Consider the following 20,182-nt stretch of genomic DNA (forward strand, 5'->3'; position numbering starts at 1 on the left):
TCATGGATATCTGTAAGAAAGATATAATTTAAAAATTACCATATGTGAGTGAGCATTTGGACAGAGAGAGAGATCAATTTAAGCTGAATCGTCCTTTTCTGGGAAAAAAAAAGAATTTTTAGGGAGTGTTTTTGCACTACCCTAAACACGAAACGGGTATTCTAGGTTAGATCGATTTGGGATTTGTATTGGATTAGTAGTTTGAAAAGTGAGAGCTAATGCCTTGAGCAGAAACTGATTTAGTTTGTGCCAGGAGAGATTAGAGATAAATGTCAGCTGAGAAAAAGAGATCTGATGGTATCTAGGGAGGTTTTTTAGTTCTCAGAAATTTTAATTTTCATAATTTGGTATAAAAGCAATATACAATCAACTTTCATGCAAACTCATGGGAATAATGGCAAGAGTTTGTTACAGTGGATAATTTGCTATAGCGAATTTCTTTTTAGCATATCTATGGGACCATAGCTAAGACTTTTCAGTATCTTATCATAATGAACATGTTTGTTACAGTGAGCATCTATGTATTAATCAGAATTTCTAATAGGAAAAAATTCATAAATGTTAAAGTTATCTGGTACTAAATTATAACAAAAAATGCCTTTGGAATTCTATGTATTATACTAATGAAGTATACACTTTTTTTGTTCTTATTAATCAAAAAGCTCACAGAAACACTTAAATTATTTGTTAATTTATGTTACAAAATTAACTTAATAAAAAATACAAATTGACATGAGTATTAACCCGGTGCTGGTGAGGTGGGAAAATATAACAAAAGTGGTAAGGTGGGATCCCACAGACCCACCCAAATAATGTAGTGTATCATAGAAATCCATATCTTTTTAATCAATATTAGATTATGTATTGTTTAACATTCTCCCTCACAGTCTTGTTCTATATCAGACTCATGGTTACTGACTAATTCTAAATCAGTTTCACTATCATCATCTCTACTAAATGGCTCCTCATCTGTCAAAGCGTCATCTATAAGTTGACGTAACCTCTCTTCTTCCTGCTCGTAACTCATCTGGTAAAAAAAAGATATTATTCTCAAAATACCCGCTAAATATTTATGAAAACTTATTTGCTTATAGTTGTTTAAAAATATAGAAGACACAGCAGTAATGATAATATTTTAGTAGAATATACATGAAAACAACTTATGTTTCAGAAGTAAATATAGTCACACTTTTGGTAAGGTGGGGTTTGGTGGGTGGATCCAAGCACACTTTACACCTCTGCACACTAAACTTGCTTGCACACAACAGCCTGTTGCCTATGGCATCAAGTAGCAGGTTACGGGAGGGGAAGCTATACTGAGGCATGACTCACTGCCACGAGTTGTTAAAAAGTTATAGTCAATTTAAAATCTTTGCGGTCTGTGACACCCCCACTTTACTAACACCGAGTTAAGGAAATTTTGTATTTTCATACCTCCATTAGTTCAAGGGAACCATCAGCTTCTTTTTCTTTAAGGTCTGTAAGGAAATTTTCCATACGTAACCTAATGTATGGAACTCCAATGAGAATAACAAGTGATCTGAAAATAAGTTTTCCTGGTAAAAAACTACCAACTTTGATACTGTTCAGCTCATTAACATCTACTGGAATGCGCTTTAATCCATAAAAGTGCTCTGAAAATGATGCTCCTAAAAGAGAAATGTATGATTCAGTAATATCGGTGTTCATCATTTGGAAAACATATAATACAAAATAACGGATGAAACTAGTTTCTAGAAAGAAAAAATCTGCTACCTCCTTATGGGACTTGTTGACTCATGTTCAGTTGAAAAGCTCTTACAAAGGTTTCTCACATCCTGGTTATTTACAACTGAATGGTAATGTTATCCTTGCACTACAACAGTTGAATCAAGAACTAGTTTTTACCAAGATGTACAATAACTTGGTTCATTTTTTTTTTTTTTTTGTAATTCTGTTTTGTATAATTCAGTTTTGATTATTTTTATGACTGTAAATAGTCTGCTTTAAACCAAAATTGAGAGATGATAAAACACATTTTAGTAAGGATTGCAAATTTCATTAAAATTTATCTATCTAGAGGGAAATTTTTATGCATATAGGGGGACAAGATATATTTATAGATGCTCAAGTGCATTTTACAGCAATACCTAACAAAGAAAATCTCCTAAATGATGAAAAAATGTATTAAAATACTATAACATATGAAAACTTTCAAGGTGTCATCAATAGGAGTCCATTCAGTGCACACGTCACCTACTATACCTTCCCTTAAATTTGCTAACAGATGACTAATCACAACTTACCAGCAACTCATTCATTCATTCTTACCACTTTCTCTTCTTCTACCATGCAGCGAGATTTCACTAACTTCCGTCATATAAATTCCTTTTCACTTATACTTTGTTTTATGGCAATCCCCACCCATGAAATGCTTGCACTCCCTTGATATGTACTCAGACTCAATATTCCATCCCAATAATCATGTTATATGGCTCTGCACACACTCTTTCAGAATTCTGGAGACTAGATTGTGCACAGTAGCCCATGTGTGTCAAATTATACCAAGAGGTATCTGTACTTACACATCAGTGTCTTTTTCAATATCACTTTTAACTTCCATGTCATTTTTATCTCATTTTCTACATTCATGCTACCCACTTCAGTTTCTCCTTCCTTACTTGGAAACTAAAGAAAATTAAAAATAAGAAAGTGCCTGGTAATGATGGAATAACTTTAGAATTATTTCAATATGCTAGCATAGAACTACATCAGAGATTATTAAATTTGCTAAACATAATTTTACAAACAGGAACAGCTCCAGATCACTCAAAAAAATTAATTATTTTACCTATTTATAAAAAAGGTGGTAAAATCAAATTGCTCAAACTACAGAGGAATAAGTTCTGGATTCTGGATATAAAATATACACAGCACTCTTGAAAAAGAAAATAAACATCTATATTGAAAAACATTTAGAAGAACAACAAAACGGATTAAGAAAGGGTCGATCATGCATTGACTCAGTCTTCATTTTAAAACAGTTAATTGAAAAACAAAGAGAAATTTAACCTAGATACTCATATTATTTATAGACTATGAAAAAGTCTTTGATTTAGTAAAAAGAAATAACTCTTTGAAATATTAATTAAAATAGAATTACCTCCACAATTAATAAAAGCAGTGGGCAATATTTATGAAAATAATATCATAACAGTGAAAACCAAAGACACACCTACAGAGTGGATAAAAATAAATAGAGGAGTAAGAAAGGGATGCAGCCTGTCTCCAATTCTTTTTAATATATATATATAAATGAAATACTAAAAGAATGGCAGTGCATCAATAATACAGGAATACAACTAGAAACAAATTACTGTTTAAATACATTATTATATGCAGATGATCAAATTTTAATTGCTAACACAGAAGACGAAATACAGTTGGCTCTCTACAATCTTAAAAGGATTGTTACCAAATGCAGCATGAAAATATCTTCTGAAAAAAAAAAAAAAAAAAAAGTTATGGCATTTAAAGGGAACCAATAAGAAGCAAAATAGTTCTAAACAATAAACCAATTGAACAAGTTAATCATTTTAATTATCTCAGTTGTAATATAAGTTACATTGAAGAAAATGATTCAAAACATAAAATTAGTAAATTCACCAAAGCTATAGGCATGATTAACAATATTTTCAAGTCAAATTTGGTACAAAGAAATACTAGATTAAGAATATTCAATGTTTTAGCAAAACCTATAATATTATATGAAAACGAAACATGGACAATGAGGAAAATAGATTACCAAAGGATAACATCAGCAGAAATTAAATTTCTAAGAACTACAGGCTATATTAAATTAGATAAGAAAAGAAATGCAGATATTTTAAAAGAACTTCAAAAACAACCAATTTCACACATAGAAAATTACAGAAACAAATGGATCAAACATGTAAATAGAATGTCACCAGAAAGATTACCAAAAAGAATACTAACTTATAAACCAAAAAGGAAAAGAAGTACAGGAATACCATGGAAGGAAGAAGAAGACCACTTATTAAATGCGACTTCATACTTTCCTTGGGCCATTTCTTTTTCTCCTTACTCGTCCCAGAACTCCTCTTCAAATTCAACTGCTTTCTCTACATCCCAAGTCACCTCTTCCCTTTTTGTCAACATACACACACATCCTCTTGGAGCATAAACCTTTCTTAAGTTGTGTTCCTCTGTCTCCCTATTTCCTTGTTTGTCTTGCACACTTGTTCTCTCATTCTCTACACTCATGCTACACACTTCATAAGCACCACGTCAATTTCTCCTTCCTTACTCTCCTGCTCTTTCACATCACTTCTTCCTTGCTCAGATTCTTTCTCTACACTCATTACTCTTCTTTCCAACAGCAGTCTCTCCAAATGAGTCATACCAAAACCATCTGAAAGCAGTCCATCACTCTTATGCGGTTCAATTCTTCCTTCAGACTCGTTCCACACATTAACAAACTGTACTCTTTTCTTGTCACACATTTCTACTAAGTCATCATTCATAATTCTCGCTCTCCACCTCATTTCATACCTGAGCAACAGATTACCTTTCCTATCACACTATTATCTTTTATCCTCCTCAACAACCTCCTGATATCCAATCTTACATTCTCCTTATTCTCAGTCATCATTTGTCACTACTACCACTACCAACTCCTTTGATCGCTTAGTCTTCACATCCAGTGTCACAATCACTCTATTCATTTTATCTCCAGGAAAACAAACTTTGTGCATCTTCTCATTTACCACATCTCTAATAATCAAATCACCATACAATGCCAGTCAGGTCTTTTGTTACCATTTTCATACCGACAATTTTTTTTGTCTTCTTCACTCTTCCATACATATCTACAATTCTTTTCATTTCACTCTGCTTCCATCATATCTCTTGCTTCATTTTTGCTAACTAAGCTTTCAAATCTCGCATCCTTATTCACTATCATTCATTCTCAGTATCTTATACAAATCACACATGCTTGTTCGCTGACAGTCCTACTCATCACCTTACTGTTAACTGCACTTTGTTTTTCAACGTCATTATTGCCCACCTTATCATTAATTTCACTCTGTTTTTTAAAGCTGTATAAATTATCACTGCTTTATCGTCAACTGAACTTTTTTCTGCCCTATCATTTCCACATGCACACACTCTGAACATTTGCACAATCTTCAACTGCTGTGTCAGTTACGATGCCATGTTCCCTACTCGTATTTAAACAAGTCTCATGGTCAACTTCCTACTTATCTGAACTCATTCTTTTCTCTTATTCAGCCCCTCCACATAAACATTCACAACATCTCCCCATGCATAAATACTACACTCATGACACCTACCATCTTTGAGAAATCTATACTATCTACCTTATTTATCTTTCATGCAGATCTATGCAACAACTTGCTTTTCACTGCCATGTTGTATCAGTGTGCTAAGTTTAACAATTTTGTACACAAACTTAAACAGATCCACACACTACAAACACACCACTTCTACTGCAACTCTCTCTCTCTCTCTCTCTCTCTCACACACACACACACACACACACACACACACACACACACACACACACACACACACACTTATTTACAATTAATTAGTCAAAAAACTTATCTAAACTTGGAGCCTTCTTTACAGAAACCTTCCAGTGAAACACCACCTGGCATACTCATCATATCTGGTTATTTCTCAGGTCACAACTGTATGAGCTCTAGTTATATTAGCGCTCATACCTTCTGATCTGGAGCCTTCATGCCTCAGCTGGCACTAACAATGTCCTCTTCAGGAAAAGACATGGATTTGAATCCCATTTAGGATGCAAATAATCTTTATAAGGATTCTTCAACTGAAGGTGACTAAGCCAGCATCATATGGAAGTAGCTTTCAACTGAAGATGACTAAGTCAGCATCATCTTCCTTCAAGGAAAACTCTGTTTTTTCATTCCCCAAAACATGCAAACTGACAAGAAGAACACATGTAACTTGGACATAAACTGCCCTCAGCCTTAATTGCTTCAACTGTATGTCCAAAACAACTAAAGAACCAACTGACTGACCTTGAGGGAACTAGCTTAGGTAGCATTAAATGATACTTAAGATAGTCATGTCTCACTCACCCTGTACCCATACATATCCTGATAACTCCCTGGTTTATAGCGACACTCAGCTATATAGGTAGGTGATAGAATGGCACCCTGAGGTATTCCTGCATTGGTCACAAAGCTCAAAGAGAGGGTGCCATCTACTATATGACATGCAGTGAACAACCAGAAAAAGTTGGCTATCCAGTTACAGATGGTGTCAGGTACACTGCAGGAAGGCAGCTTGCAATGCAGGCCTTGATGCCAAACATGATTGAAAGTCCAAGAAATGTCAAGAGTGACAACACACATCTCTCCAAACCTTTCCATGGCACATGTCCAGTGGTGAGTGATGTAGGATAAAAAATCTGGATCGCAATCGGCAGAATCCACACTTGTGGTCACTAATTAACTGGCGAGCTCCTATGTAGTGAAGATATTGATGATTGATAACTTTCTCAACACTACTTTGGACAGGATTGAGGTGATGGCAATTGGTCAGTAGTTGTATGTATGCTTGTTTCTGTGAGATGCGATACGTGCCAGCTGAGTATAGATTGAAGAGGCGATAATGGAAAGTATTAGCTTGGGAGCACGAGTACAATAGGAGAGATGCCATCAGGATCAGAAGACTTTATAGTGTCGAGGTTGCCTAATATTCTTCATTTGTCTTTTTGCTGAAAGACCACAGGAGGCATAGAGAGGTTGGTTGCTGGCATGGAAGGAGGCGATATGCCTTCATCATCTATGCAGGAGTTAGAGAAAGAGTGTGATATCAGGAGATCAGATTTATCTTTGGATGCTATAACACTGGCATCTGGAGGAGACAAGTGGAAGTGAAAGTGAGTAGAAGTTGCATCCGATTATCTCTTTCAGGTATTCTATCCAACTTTCTATTATTGTTTTTTTCCTTGTTTGTCTTTGATAATATATCTTCTTTTCTTGCTTGTCATTGTTCTCGTAATATTATATGTTTTAGTATCACCTCTTAGCTCCAATTTTTTCCGTCTCATTTAGTGGGTTTTCTATAAACTCCCTCTTATCGTGTCTTGAATTTTTCTTAATCTCTTTATGTATTTCTTTATATTTCTCTTGTAATCTGAAGTTATTCTTATCTGGTATTATTTTTTATTTATTTATTTAGTTTTTTCTTCAATTCTGAGTTTGTATGTGAACAAATCCATTATTTGTCTTTTCTTCTATGCACTCCTAGTATTTTTTCTGCAGCTTTGTGGTATTATGTTTTTAATACCAGTTAACATTTCTTCAATGCTTCTAAATTCTTCATATTCATTCTGTCTGGTGTGAGCAAGAACATCATATCTATTTTTAATCTCTACTGCATATTTTCTTTTAGTTTCCATACTTTTTAGTTCATTTATGTCATACATTCTATTATTATTTGAATAGATTGCATGAATGGGCATAAGTAGAACTATCCGTTCAATGTTGCGAAGTGTAAGGTTTTTGAGATGTGGTAAGCAACAATGGGATGCAAAGTATACACTTGGTGGGGAAACTTTAAAGGAAGTAGAAGAGATGAGAGATCTAGGAGTGATGGTGGACAGAGACAGAGAAATTCAGGGGCTACATTGCACAAGTTGTGAAGATGTCGCATCGGATAATGGCAATGATGCAGAGAACCCTGACATACAGAAATAGATACATTCTGATGCCACTGTATAAGGCCTTGATCAGCCTCATATGTATTATTGTGCACAGATTTGGTTGGCAGGTTTTCATGATGATGAGGATATGTTAGAAAGTGGCCAGGAAAGATTCACAAAGGTAGTGAAGTGGTCTTTGGAATGTGGAATACGAAGACAGATTGAGAGCATGTAAGTTGCAGAGCCTTGTGAATAGGAGGAAGAGGACAGGGGGATATGATTGAGACATATAAGCTAGTCAGGAGTTATCAGGCTGACACGGAAGAGATTTTTCATAGAATGGGAGGGAGGGAGGCATCACTGAAAACTGTATAAGGAAGGTGTGAGCAGAAGAGTGTTCTTTGCATGGAGTGGTTGGCGAGTGGAATGCATTGCCTGAGTATGTTGTGAATGTACACATTCACAACATTCTCCGACTGCATGGAGGTCAGATGTGAATAATTATTATTATTATTATATATTACTTCCATAAAGTCCAGAAACTCACTGTAGGAAACCGAAACTAAATATTTTACACACAAACTTATTCATACCTCTCCTTAAACTCATTCACTGTCATGGAAATCCCAACCAATTCTGACAATCACTCCACTCATTTACCCCTCTCCATGCAAAAAATCTAGTCCACACACCCATAATAACCACACTCTTACACAACTTCCACAGACAACACCTAATTCTCTATTTGTCATAGATTGTAAATTTCTTTTGGATGAATTTTATAAAATCTCTTGAATGTCTTAGAAATTTTTATCATGTCCTCTGTTTTCGACCTATCAACCAAACTTTGTAATCCACATAACTTCAACCTGTCTTCATAAGGAGTATCCCTGCCCCATCACCAGCTTGGTCCCTCATCTCTGAGCTCTCTACCAGCTGCTGATCCCCCAAGAAATCCAGGTGACCAAATCTGTGCATCGTAGTAAAGATGCAGCCAAATCATAGCTTTATAAAGAGAGATAATAACTTCCATATCTTTACTTGTTAGCATATTTTTCAACATCCAAGTAATCCTTTGAGTTATTTTATGAACTTTAGCTATTAATATATCCTCTGAACTCTAACTCTCTGTCCACCATCATCCCCAAGTCCCTAGTCTCATCAGTTTCCTGCAACCCATTGTTATCAATATGATACACCGGATGTAACCTTTTTAACCCAACATGCATAACCTTACATTTTGCAACATTATATTGACAATCATTATAAGTTACCCACAGTGCAAATTTATTTAATCATTCTGCAGGATATCTATATCACCTTTATCAACTATTGCTCTCCCGACTTTTGCATCAGCAAACAACTGATATCTCCCTTAAATTTTTCCTTGTATCATTCATATAAAATTAAACAGTGGCCCTAGTACAGAACCCTAGGTACTCCACCATATAATACTCTCGAGTGTCTGTCAGTTACTCCCATCCATGCTAGTAGCTTCATATCCATTTCCTCCAACTTTTGTAACTGCTTTTCATGTGGTATTCTATCAAATGTCATTACAAAATCAGCAATATCATGGTGTGGCCATTTCTTTTAATCAATTCCATTGTCACTTCATTATAAAATGTGAATAAATTATTGAGACAAGAACTACTCTTTACAAAGCCATGCTGCCCACTATAGAAGTTTGCATCCTTATCCACCCACTATTGGATTTTACCTTTAACCAACTATTCCAATACATTCATAACCATTGTTGATATAATAATCAGTCTGTAGTTTTCTACATCTGTATTGGAGCCACCCTTATACAACAATGAAACTATCTTACCCTCTTTATGAACTATCTTACCCTCCCTGAAACTCTGCCAGAGCTGAGACTTAGAATGAACAACTTCCATCACAAGCAATGTCAATTCTCTTGCACATTCACATAGTAAATGAGCTGATAGGCCATTCAGTCCTGCTATATTCACACTGATATCTTTCAATATGCTGAACTCCTCCTGTGAATTTCTATCAACTGAAAAATCTCCACCTGGATGATACATCGATATATCAAAAGGTGTATTGTATTGTATCTTTTCCCTCCATTACCTTCCTACCATCAGCACTGTTTAAAGTAATCCTATCACAGTCTGCACCTGTAACCTATCCTACATGCTGAATGAATTACAAATTCATTCATCATGCAGAAATCCAATAAAATCTTTCCATTCTTATTTATATTTCCTGTACCTTCTTTTTCGCATTATTATTTCTCTACCTGTAAAATCACTTCTTATTTTAGCATTTAGAATTCCCATTACTACATCTCTAGGCCTTGTGTCATCTATTACTTTTTGTAGTATATCATAAAATTCGTATTTTTCTTTTTCACCAGCATTATAAGTTGGTGCATATACATTTACAATGTATATGCACCAACTTATAATAGGTCGTTAAAAGATCTTAGTATAGGTTTTATTTTCATTGATGGTTTGAATATGGCCTTAATGCTGAACTTTTGTAGTGTACGAGGGTGATCTGAAAAGTGCTCAACCATAGATGGCAACACTATCGGCAATTTTTTTTTTTTTTTCTAAGTTGGTACATCTGTCATAAGCATCCATTTGAAATTGCAAGTCATTCTATGAAGTAGTTTGTTTTATACAGCTGTCTGAAGCAGAGGTGTTGTCTGTATCCCTTGAAATGGATAAAATTGAGCATCATGCGGTAATAAAATTCTTTGTAAAAGAAGGTTTAACATCAAAAGAAAGTCATTCGAAGTTCATAAAAGTTTATGGGCACTCTTCTCCTTCGTTTTTGACAATTAAAAACTGGGCTGCCGAGTAAAAACGCGGCCATACCAGTCTTGAAGATCATCCATGTGAAGGAAGTCCAAAAAGTGTAACAACACCAGAAATCATTGATCAAGTATACGATATGGCATTGGATGACTGGTGAGTCAAAGTGCATGAGACTGCTGAGACTACAGGCATTTCAAAAGAATGTGTAGGATATATTTTGCACGAAGAATTGCAAATGAAAAAGCTTAGTGCAAGACGGGTGCCACACTTGCTCACAGCAGATCAAAAACGCACATGCATGAAAATCTCTGAACAGTGCTTGGAGTGTTTTAAAAAATAAAATAAAATAAAGAATAAAATGATTTTGTGCGTCTATTTATTACTATGGATGAGACTTGGATTCACCGTAACACACCAGAATCCAAACATCAGTCAAAACAGTGGACAGAAGCCGGTTGTTCAGTGCCAAAGAAGACAAAGTCGGTTCCATCAGCAAGAAAGGTCATGGCATCGTTGTTTTGGGATGCTAAAGGCATTTTGTTTATTGATTATCTTGAAAAGGGTAAAACAATAACCGGGGAATATTATTCCGATCTTTTAACCAGGCTAGATGAAGAAATTCAGGAGAAAAGACTCTGTTTGCAGAATTCAAAAAATCATCTTTCATCAGGACAATGCACCTACCCACAAAGGTGGGCAGGTGCACTGATTCCTTAATTTTCCCATTCCCAAAATGGGAAAATTAAGGGATCTGCATCATGAATTGTTGGAACATCCACCCTATTCCCCAGATTTGGCTTCCTGTGACTATCTCTTCCCTAAACTAAAACTATTCCTCGCTAGTCAGCATTTTTCTTCAAATCAAGAGGTGGTTGCAGCTTTAGAGGGGTATTTTGCAGATCTGACTGAGAACCTCTACAAGGGTGGGATAATGGTGCTGGAGTATCACTGAAATAAAAGTATTAGTCTTAAGGGAAATTATGTTGAAAATTAAAAATAATTTTGAAATTATAAATTGGTTTTTTCATTGTTAGGATGAGAACTTTTCAGATCACCCTCATATTGTCTATTCTTTCGGATAATCCTCATATATACAGGGTGACCATAATTAAACTTGCCCTATTCAGAAACCTTATGTAGCTCAATCTAACAGCTGGAAATTTCACCAAATTTGGTAGAGAGACTAATCAAGACATAGGAAGAATTATTCCATGTTAAAAAAAAAAAAAAAACTTAGTAAAGTTGCCGATAGGGGGAATATGATGCTGTTGTAGAAGGAAGCTGAAAATTTGCATAAATCAAACTTAAACACCTGTTTTGCTAGCATCATTAGAGCTATGAACTTCACAAATGCATTCCTATTGATAGTCGTGTTCAACATTTGGACTTTACCTTATCATTTGTTATTTATAAAGTTATTTTACTTTAACAAGTGCAATGCATCAGCCACTCTTCGTGAGTTTAGAACCTACCAGAACTTTTGTAAAGGTCCTCTGTCAATTAACACAGATCAATGAGTCAGAAGTTTGAAGAAATAGGATCTTTGGAAATTCGACCTGGAAGAGGATGGAAACCAGTGCCACCATGGGTAATTGAAGAAGTTGCCACCGCGATTGTCGATAGATCATATGAAAATGTTGTTGGTAGTAGCAGTGCTCATGGATGGTGCAACAACTAGACATGCCTTATTCCATGGTATGGAAAGTCTTGCATACAATTATTACATTTAATCCATACAAGATCAACTGCATATAGCAGCTGTTAGATGATGATTATGATAAGCAACTGATATTTGCTCTGATATGTCTGGTCAGAATGGAAGTCAACAATGCTTAGTCATGGAAAATTCTGTGGGGGAGATGAGATGCATTTTTTTTTATCTGAACAGGACTGTAAACACCTAAAAATTGTTGAATTTGGACTTCCAAATCACCCCAATATGATCCAGGAACTCCCATTACATTCACCAAAAAATTACCATTTGGTGTTGCTTCACAGCAGATGTTATAATAGGACCATTCTTTTTTGAGGACATCATTCTGACAGGACCAGTAGTTTTTTCCATTACTACATGGAAATATTGTGACATGCTGAACCGTTTCATCATTCTGCAACTTCAGCAAATGACAACGTCTGGGCAAGACCATTTTAATGCAAGATGTAGCACCTCCCCACATTGCATGACCAGTACAGCCGTTTCTACGGCATCACTTCACAGAAGAAATAGATTACTTGCTTCTTTCCAGTTCTAGCTACTTCACTTCCCTGATATTACTCCATGCAATTTTTGGTTGTGGGGTTACCTGAAAGCCAATATCTATCATGGTGGTGTCTTGAACTTGGCAGCCTTAAAGAATAACATATCACTGACTGTGACGAACATTCCTTCAGACGTTACATTCTGCTGTTGAGAATGCTGTGTACAGGATGCAATTTCTGGTCCACAAGAATGTCAGTCACACTGAACCAGGGTCCTCTTTTGCACAGGTGAACTCAACATGCTCGAGCTGTGCAACAGGTTTGTGACAGCACTTATGTGGCAGTGACTGTAATAACTGTGCTAAATTAAATGGCAATTGTTTCATTGCTGTGTTATCATAAGTGCAACCCATAAGGATAATTTTTCATTTCAGTTTAATCTTTGTTATTCATTTGTCTGTTCATTTTAATGTTTTTTTTACAGATTGTACAGTGCCATATTTCCCCCTATTGGCAACATTTCAAACTTTTTTTTTTTTTTTTTTTTTTTTTTTTTTTTAACAGAATACTTCTCATGTTCTGATTATTTTCCGTACCAAATTTGGTGGCATTCCAGTTGTATCAAGCTGCATAAGGCTCTGAATAGGGGAAGTTTAATTATGGCTGCCCTGTATAGTGCCTTCCTTGGTATAATATACTTGTCCATCCAAGTATATTATACCAAATCCATTGTACCTGTATCTTATTCTACATATGTGAAACAGGCAATACTATCCCAAAATGCAAAGAACATAAACAACACATCAAGTACCTTTATAACGGAAAAGGAAATCTTTCCGACCATACACTTGCAACATATCACCAAAATGACTGGAAAGCACCTAAGTCCTTATTATCAGATCAAAATCTGGTATGAATTCAAGAAAGTCTATGAAATGTTCATCAACCAGCCAAATCTCAACAAAAAATGATAGCTTGAAACTAACAACCCAATAACTCTCAGGCAGCTAACAGAAATTAAAAGTGACAGAACTTAAAGAAACAATTAACTGCTGATGTAGTTTTTACTAAGAGTGTTATGTTTTATTGAATTTTATTATTATTATCCATAATTTGTTTAAATTCTATTTAATTTATTTATTTTAACCAGTAGGCAAACTATGGTCAATGGTTGACCAAGTAGTTATTCTCAGCCTGCTACATATACATCAAATATATACACATATTTATGTGTATATATCAAAGTCAAACTGAGGTTGACATTGATATATAGATTGAAACAAATTTTATTTTAATTCATCATCATCAACAAATTCCTGACATGTACCCTCAAGGAGTGTACAGGATATGATAGTACTACATGAAAAATTTACATCATTACTAAGCTCCTACCTACAATTTTCCTTCAAATCAGTCTGTTAATTGTCAAGACTCCAACATTATCAGAACTTATATTTCTATCATCTAAGGCACTTTGTACCATATTAATCCACCTATATCTTGGTCTTCCTCTGGGTAGTTTTCCTGCCAACCTGGCAGAGAACACTTGTTTTGCTAATCTTTCCTTGCCCATTCTGTTCAAGTGACCATACCACCTGAGATTGGCTCTGCTAATACATTCCTAAATGCTGACAAGGTCAAGTTCTTTTCTAATATCCTCGTTTTTAATATGATATTGCCATTGATGGCATCTGTTCATGCCTCTAATCTTTCTCAGAACTCTCATATCTGCTGTCTCTAGTCTTTGGTCAAGTGTTTTACTTCTGACCCAGCTCTCAGATACATAAAACTGATTTCAACACCGTCTTGTAAACAGCTAATTTAGTGTTCCGACTAATTTCTCTCTTATTCCATATGACTTTATTCAATTGACTTCCTACCATACCAGCTTTGTTGATTCTGTTGTCTATTTCCATATTTAATTTACCATCTTCACTAAAAATCGTGCCTAAGTAGCTGAAATGTTTAACTTGTTCCACAGGTTCCCCATTCAAAACACAGTTGATATTTCAACAATTCTACCTATTTTCATTGTCTTTGTCTTTTTATTGCTGACCTTCATACCATATCTATTACAACAGTTATTCAATTTAGTCAGGAAATCTTGCAAACTTGTAGCGGATTTATTTAGAAATATAACATCGTCTGCATAAAGCATACAGCTGACATTAACATTCCAATTCTGATATCATGTTTAATACCACTTTCCTTCATAATGTGATTCATATAGATAATGAATAACAGAGGTGATAATGTACATCCTTGTCATTATATTAAATTTAAATTTAACATAATATTTAATGTTTAAAAAAATGTTTAACATTAAACATTATGTTTAATGTTAAATCTCACACCAGATTTAATTCAATTCTAACTGCTGACTTGCAACTCAAATAAAGCTAATATTTGAGTTGCAAGTCAGTTGCAAGGCACTATATTGCTTGATATAGTGCCCCATTGACACCATGTAACTGTAGCATATCGAATAGCTTCTCTCTTGGTACCTTATCATATTCATTTTCCGGATCGACAAAACTTAAATACAGATTATTATTACGGGTGACTCCAAGGAGTCCTTAAACTCATCGAGGGAGGCCCTAAACATCATGTCCATCACAACTATTTGACATTCACACAGTATCTATCATACTTTGCCTTGAAATCATTCACTGTCACAGCATCCACAACAGACTCTGGCAGCTTATTCCACTCATTCACCACTCTAAAAGTAAAAAACCTAGCTCTAACACCCTTACTAACCACACTCTTGCCCAGCTTCCATGGATGTCCCCTAGTCCTCCCACCACCAGTCCTGTTCTCAAAAATATCCTCTGAATTAATCCTATAGAAACCCTTCAGCAATATGAATGTCTCAATCACATCTCCCCTTTTCTGCCTATCAACCAATTTTTGCAACCCACAAATCTTCAACCTGTTCTCATAAGGTTCATTCCATAGACCTGCTATCATCTTGGTCACTCGCCTCTGGATCCTCTCAACCTCCTCCCCATCAAGAAGAAACCTAGTGACCAAATCTGGGCACAGTAGTCGAGATGGTGTCCTATCAAGGCTCGATACAGAGGAACAATAACTTGCTTGTCTCTGCTCGTCAAAGTATTCTTCAGCATCCAAGTTATTTGATGAGCTGATTTAGCTACTTTTGCAATGTGACCCCTAAACTTCATCAACCACCCTCCTATCCATCTCACCAACCCTATATCCATTCCCATATGTTGCAGTTTACGGATTAGAATTCCATGTGGTATCCTGTCAACTCCCTATCCACCAACACTCTCAAGTACCTGGCTTCATCAATCTCCTGGAGTACAGTTCCACCAATGTGATATACTGCTGCTAATCTTTTCACTCCAAAATTCATAACATTACATTTTGCCACATTAAATTGACATCATTCTCCCATACCTCCAATCTATCCAAATCATTCTGCAAAATGTTGACATCCTCTGCATTCACTATTGCCCTACCCAACTTTGCATCATCAGTGAATAAATGAACCGTTCCTCTCAGATCCTTCCATATATCGTTAATGAACAAATTAAACAGCAGTGGTCCAAGAACAGAACCCTGCAGCACACCACTAGTCACAGGCCATCTTTTGGACTCTACTCCTGAGTAAACTACTTTCTGATATTGCTCCATCAACCACCCTCCTATCCATCTCACTAACCCTATATTCATTCCTATATGTTGCAGTTTACGGATTAGAATTCCATGTGGTATCCTGTCAAAGGCCTTAGCCAGGCCCAGCATTATCACTGTAAACCATTACCCTTATCCAGTTCAGCCGTCACTGTGTTATAAAAGCTGAGCAAGTTACTGAGGCATGATCTATCCTTCACAAAACCATGCTGTCCTCCATACAGTATCTCATTTTCATTAATCCATTCCTGTATTTTTCCCTTGACTACTTTCTCCAAGAACTTGACAATGACTCCTGATATGCTGATTGGTCAGTAATTTGCAACAGTAGTCTTGGATCCTCCTTTATGCAGATCCTCCTATTTTCCCCTCTTTCCACCCCCTTTGGGACTAAACCAGACCCAAGACTCAGATTAAACAATATGGTCAAGGGCACTGACAACTCTTTGGCCGCTTCACGTAAGACCCGTGCTGGTATACAATCCAATCCCACAGATGTATTCACATTAATGTTCTGTAATAGACTATTCACTTCTAATTTGTTATATTCCCATGATTTCTCAACTATTTGTTGTAAAGTGAAGATCTGATCCTGACAGCCTCTATTTGGACTGAATTCAGCTTGTTCTTCACCAAGCTTTTCTTCCACAATTCTTCTCAACCGTTTCTCAAGTATACTTGCATAAATCTTGCCAGGAACACTCAGTAGGGAAACACTCTGTAATTCTCACATTCAGTTTTATTTCCCTTTTTATATACGTGTACTATTAGAGCTCTATTCCAATCATCAGGAATTCGTCCCTCTGTTCACGCCTTCTGAACTATGAAGTGCAGCCACTGTAAGACTTTTATACCACCATACTTCAGCATTTCTGGTCGAATATCATCTACTCCTGCTGCCTTTCCACATTTCAAGCCTTTGATGGCTTTTTCTACTTCAAGAGAGATATGTATTCCTGACTGTATGCCTGTTGAGTGTTTTTTTTTACCACTGTGCTATCGCTGCTTGTTTCATTTAGCAACAGCTAAACAAAAATCATGTTCTTGCCAAAGTCCTCCCATGACTTTTGTTTAGAACACAGTGTTTAGCTTTCTTACATTTGTCTCTGTATTCTCTAAGAGCACAAGCTTACTTATTTGCCAGGAACTTTTGATATGCTTTCTTCTTTTCCTTCACTGCCTCTTTAACTTCCTGTGTCCACCATGGAGTTCTGATTTTTCTATCCTTGCAGACAACCTCACATGCCTCTCTGGCTGAATCAATCAGGGTTTTCTTCAAAGTTTGCCACTGAATCTCCAAGGTTCGGTTCTTGTTCTCAAACTCTTTCATTTTTCTTCAATAATCTTTGTGTATTTTAGTCTACAGTTCACATCTGAGAGCTGCTCAACTTTTATTTGCTTTAAAACTTTCTTACATGACTTTGGTCATGTGTGTAGTGTAGTGGTGTAGCTAGAGCTTTTGCCACCCGGGGGGCAGTCCCTGAGTTTGCTGCCCCTCTCAATACACACGAAAAATACTATAAAAAGTCAAAACGACGTATAGGGAAATAAATTAAAACAGTATGTTTATTTTTGAAGTAAAACTTTAATTTCAACATTCTAAAATGTTATTTTTCTTGCTTTTCTGTTAGCAAAATCGTCGATGACATTGCTGAAGTTTATTTCATAGTAATGTAGGTAATTCTTAATCAGTTTTATTTAGAAAAACTCCTCTCACAACTAGCAACACTTACAGCAATTGTGAGCAAGAGAGGAGGAGTGAAATGGATGAACAGTGAAATCAAGCAAGCTGTATTAGAAAAGAAAATGCTATGGAGAAGGTACAAGACAGCTGGTGACAATTGGATCCATGAAGAATATAAAGTGCAGGCTAGGAAGATGACAAACATGGTAAAGAAATGATGCAGTATTAGAGAAGACTTCAATTAACCTTGGCTGGTCAGTCCAAGGTTAATGGAAGGAAATTTTTCTGCTATATGGCAAGCAAAAAATAAAAAAATAAATCTGGATAGTCATGGCAGCAGAGTAACCATTGCAAAGGATATAGCGAAATTATTGAATGACCACTTTATCAGTGTATATCATACTGGTGTAAATGATGCCAAGCAATATATAGAAAGAAGGCAAGTATTACGAGAATTGGAAGCAAAAGAATCAGGAGGTGTATATGTTGTTGATTGGGTGATATGTTAATAAAGCTGTGGGAATGGATGACATATCAAAATGTATTCTTAAGAAATGTGCACAAAAGTTAGCTATGCCCTTGACCTAGTTATTTAGTGAAAGTCTTGCCATGTGTAAGGTTCCTAAGGAGTGGAAAGAAGGCAAAATAGTACCACTCCACAAACATGGTTCTAGGACAGAAGGTTCCAATTATAGACCAGTCTATAACCGCAGTTATAGCCAAGGTGTTGGAGAGATTAATTAAGAATAGAATACAAGATTGAGTTGATGGACATAGTATTCTTTATGATGATCAGCATGGATTTGTAAAGGGTAGGTTTTAGCAATTTACTCGAATTTTATGAAAAGGTAATTAGTGTGTTAAATAAAGGAGAATAATATATAGTGATATTCTTGGACTTTGCAAAAGCATTTTGACAGATTAGCACATGATAAATTGGTGTATAACTGCAGACAATGGGAATTAGATAGTATAATGGTTAGATGAATTGGAGATTGGCTCTCTGAATGATACCAGCAAGTTGTGTATGATGGAGCAGAGTCTCAAAACAGAGAATAACGAGTTGCATGTCCTTGTTCTGTTCTTGAGCCAATGCTGTTTAATTTGTTTGTAAATAATATATCATGTAGACTGACAGGATCTTCATTGTTTGCTGCTGATGCAAAGTTGTGGAGAATTATAAGTAGCTTCAGTACTATTAAATCCTTTCAGGAAGATATGAATACACTTTTGACTTGGACAAAGGAGTGAGGTAGTAGTTTTAATAATAATAAGTGCAAGGTGTTGCATTTCGGAGTGCAGAAATCTTGAATCTCATCCACCAAAGTGGATGAGATTCAAGATATGGGAGTGATGGTTGACACCAACTGAAGTTTAGAGGACATATTGCAAGTGTTGAAAAGACTGCACATCATAATGCCGCTATGATCCGAAGTACTCTAACATGCAGGAATAAGAAGGTGGTTGTGACACTGTATAACGCACTGATCAGACCACAATTCAACTACTGTGCTCAGATTTGGTCATCTGGTTTTCACTGTGATGTGGAAACATTGGAGAGGGTCCAGAAAAGAGTGACTAAGACTAAGACAATATCAGGAATGCTGGCTATGAAGAGAGAGAGAGAGAGAGATTAAAGAAATGTGGATTGCAGAGATTGGTGGATAGGATAACTGCACCATATCAAAGATTAAAGCAGTAGACAAGGTAAAACAATCACAAATATCCATGCCAGCAGCATTCCTCCTATCCCCAACCAGGCTGGTGGTGGATAGGAGGAAAAGAGATGATATGATAGAGATGTCTAAGTTAGTAAGGGGATTTTATTAGATTAATCCAGAGGAAATTATAAAAAGAGTACAAGGCAAGAGAGGAAGAGCCAGAGAACATCACTGGAAGTTGTGGGAGAGTGTGGTAAAGAGGTATGTGAGGAGTAAATTTTTTACACAGAGAATTGTCAGTGAATGGAATGTATTACAGGAATATGTTATTAATGCAGGGAGTGTTAGGGATTTTAAGATTCAGTATGATAGATTTTGTTGTCAGTTGAATGAACTTCCCACGATGAGTCTACCAACTCCGTGGAGGGTGTAATAACCCCCCCCACCCTCAGGGAAGGGTACGTTAGGCCAGTCTTAAACCAAAATT

The 20,182-nt window shown here is 36.0% G+C and overlaps 1 protein-coding gene across 2 annotated transcripts in view; it reads right to left on the reverse strand.

The window, feature by feature from the left end:
* The window catches only part of Pex12 (peroxisomal biogenesis factor 12), a 103,200-nt gene that overhangs the window by 68,839 nt on the left and 14,179 nt on the right, over nucleotides 1-20,182 (reverse strand). The window contains exon 3 of one of the 2 annotated variants that reach the window (XM_090410469.1): nucleotides 1,435-1,649. The exons of the other annotated variant lie outside the window; for it this stretch is intronic. Coding sequence (XP_090266595.1) covers nucleotides 1,435-1,649 — 215 coding nt within the window. The remainder of the gene's footprint in view (nucleotides 1-1,434; nucleotides 1,650-20,182) is intronic. 2 annotated transcript variants of the gene reach the window in all.

This window comes from Typopeltis vanoorti, chromosome 20, assembly GCF_054136105.1.
Source record: "Typopeltis vanoorti isolate ZY-2024b chromosome 20, IOZ_Tvanoo_1.0, whole genome shotgun sequence".
In the NCBI taxonomy this organism is placed as follows: Eukaryota; Metazoa; Arthropoda; class Arachnida; order Uropygi; family Thelyphonidae; genus Typopeltis; species Typopeltis vanoorti.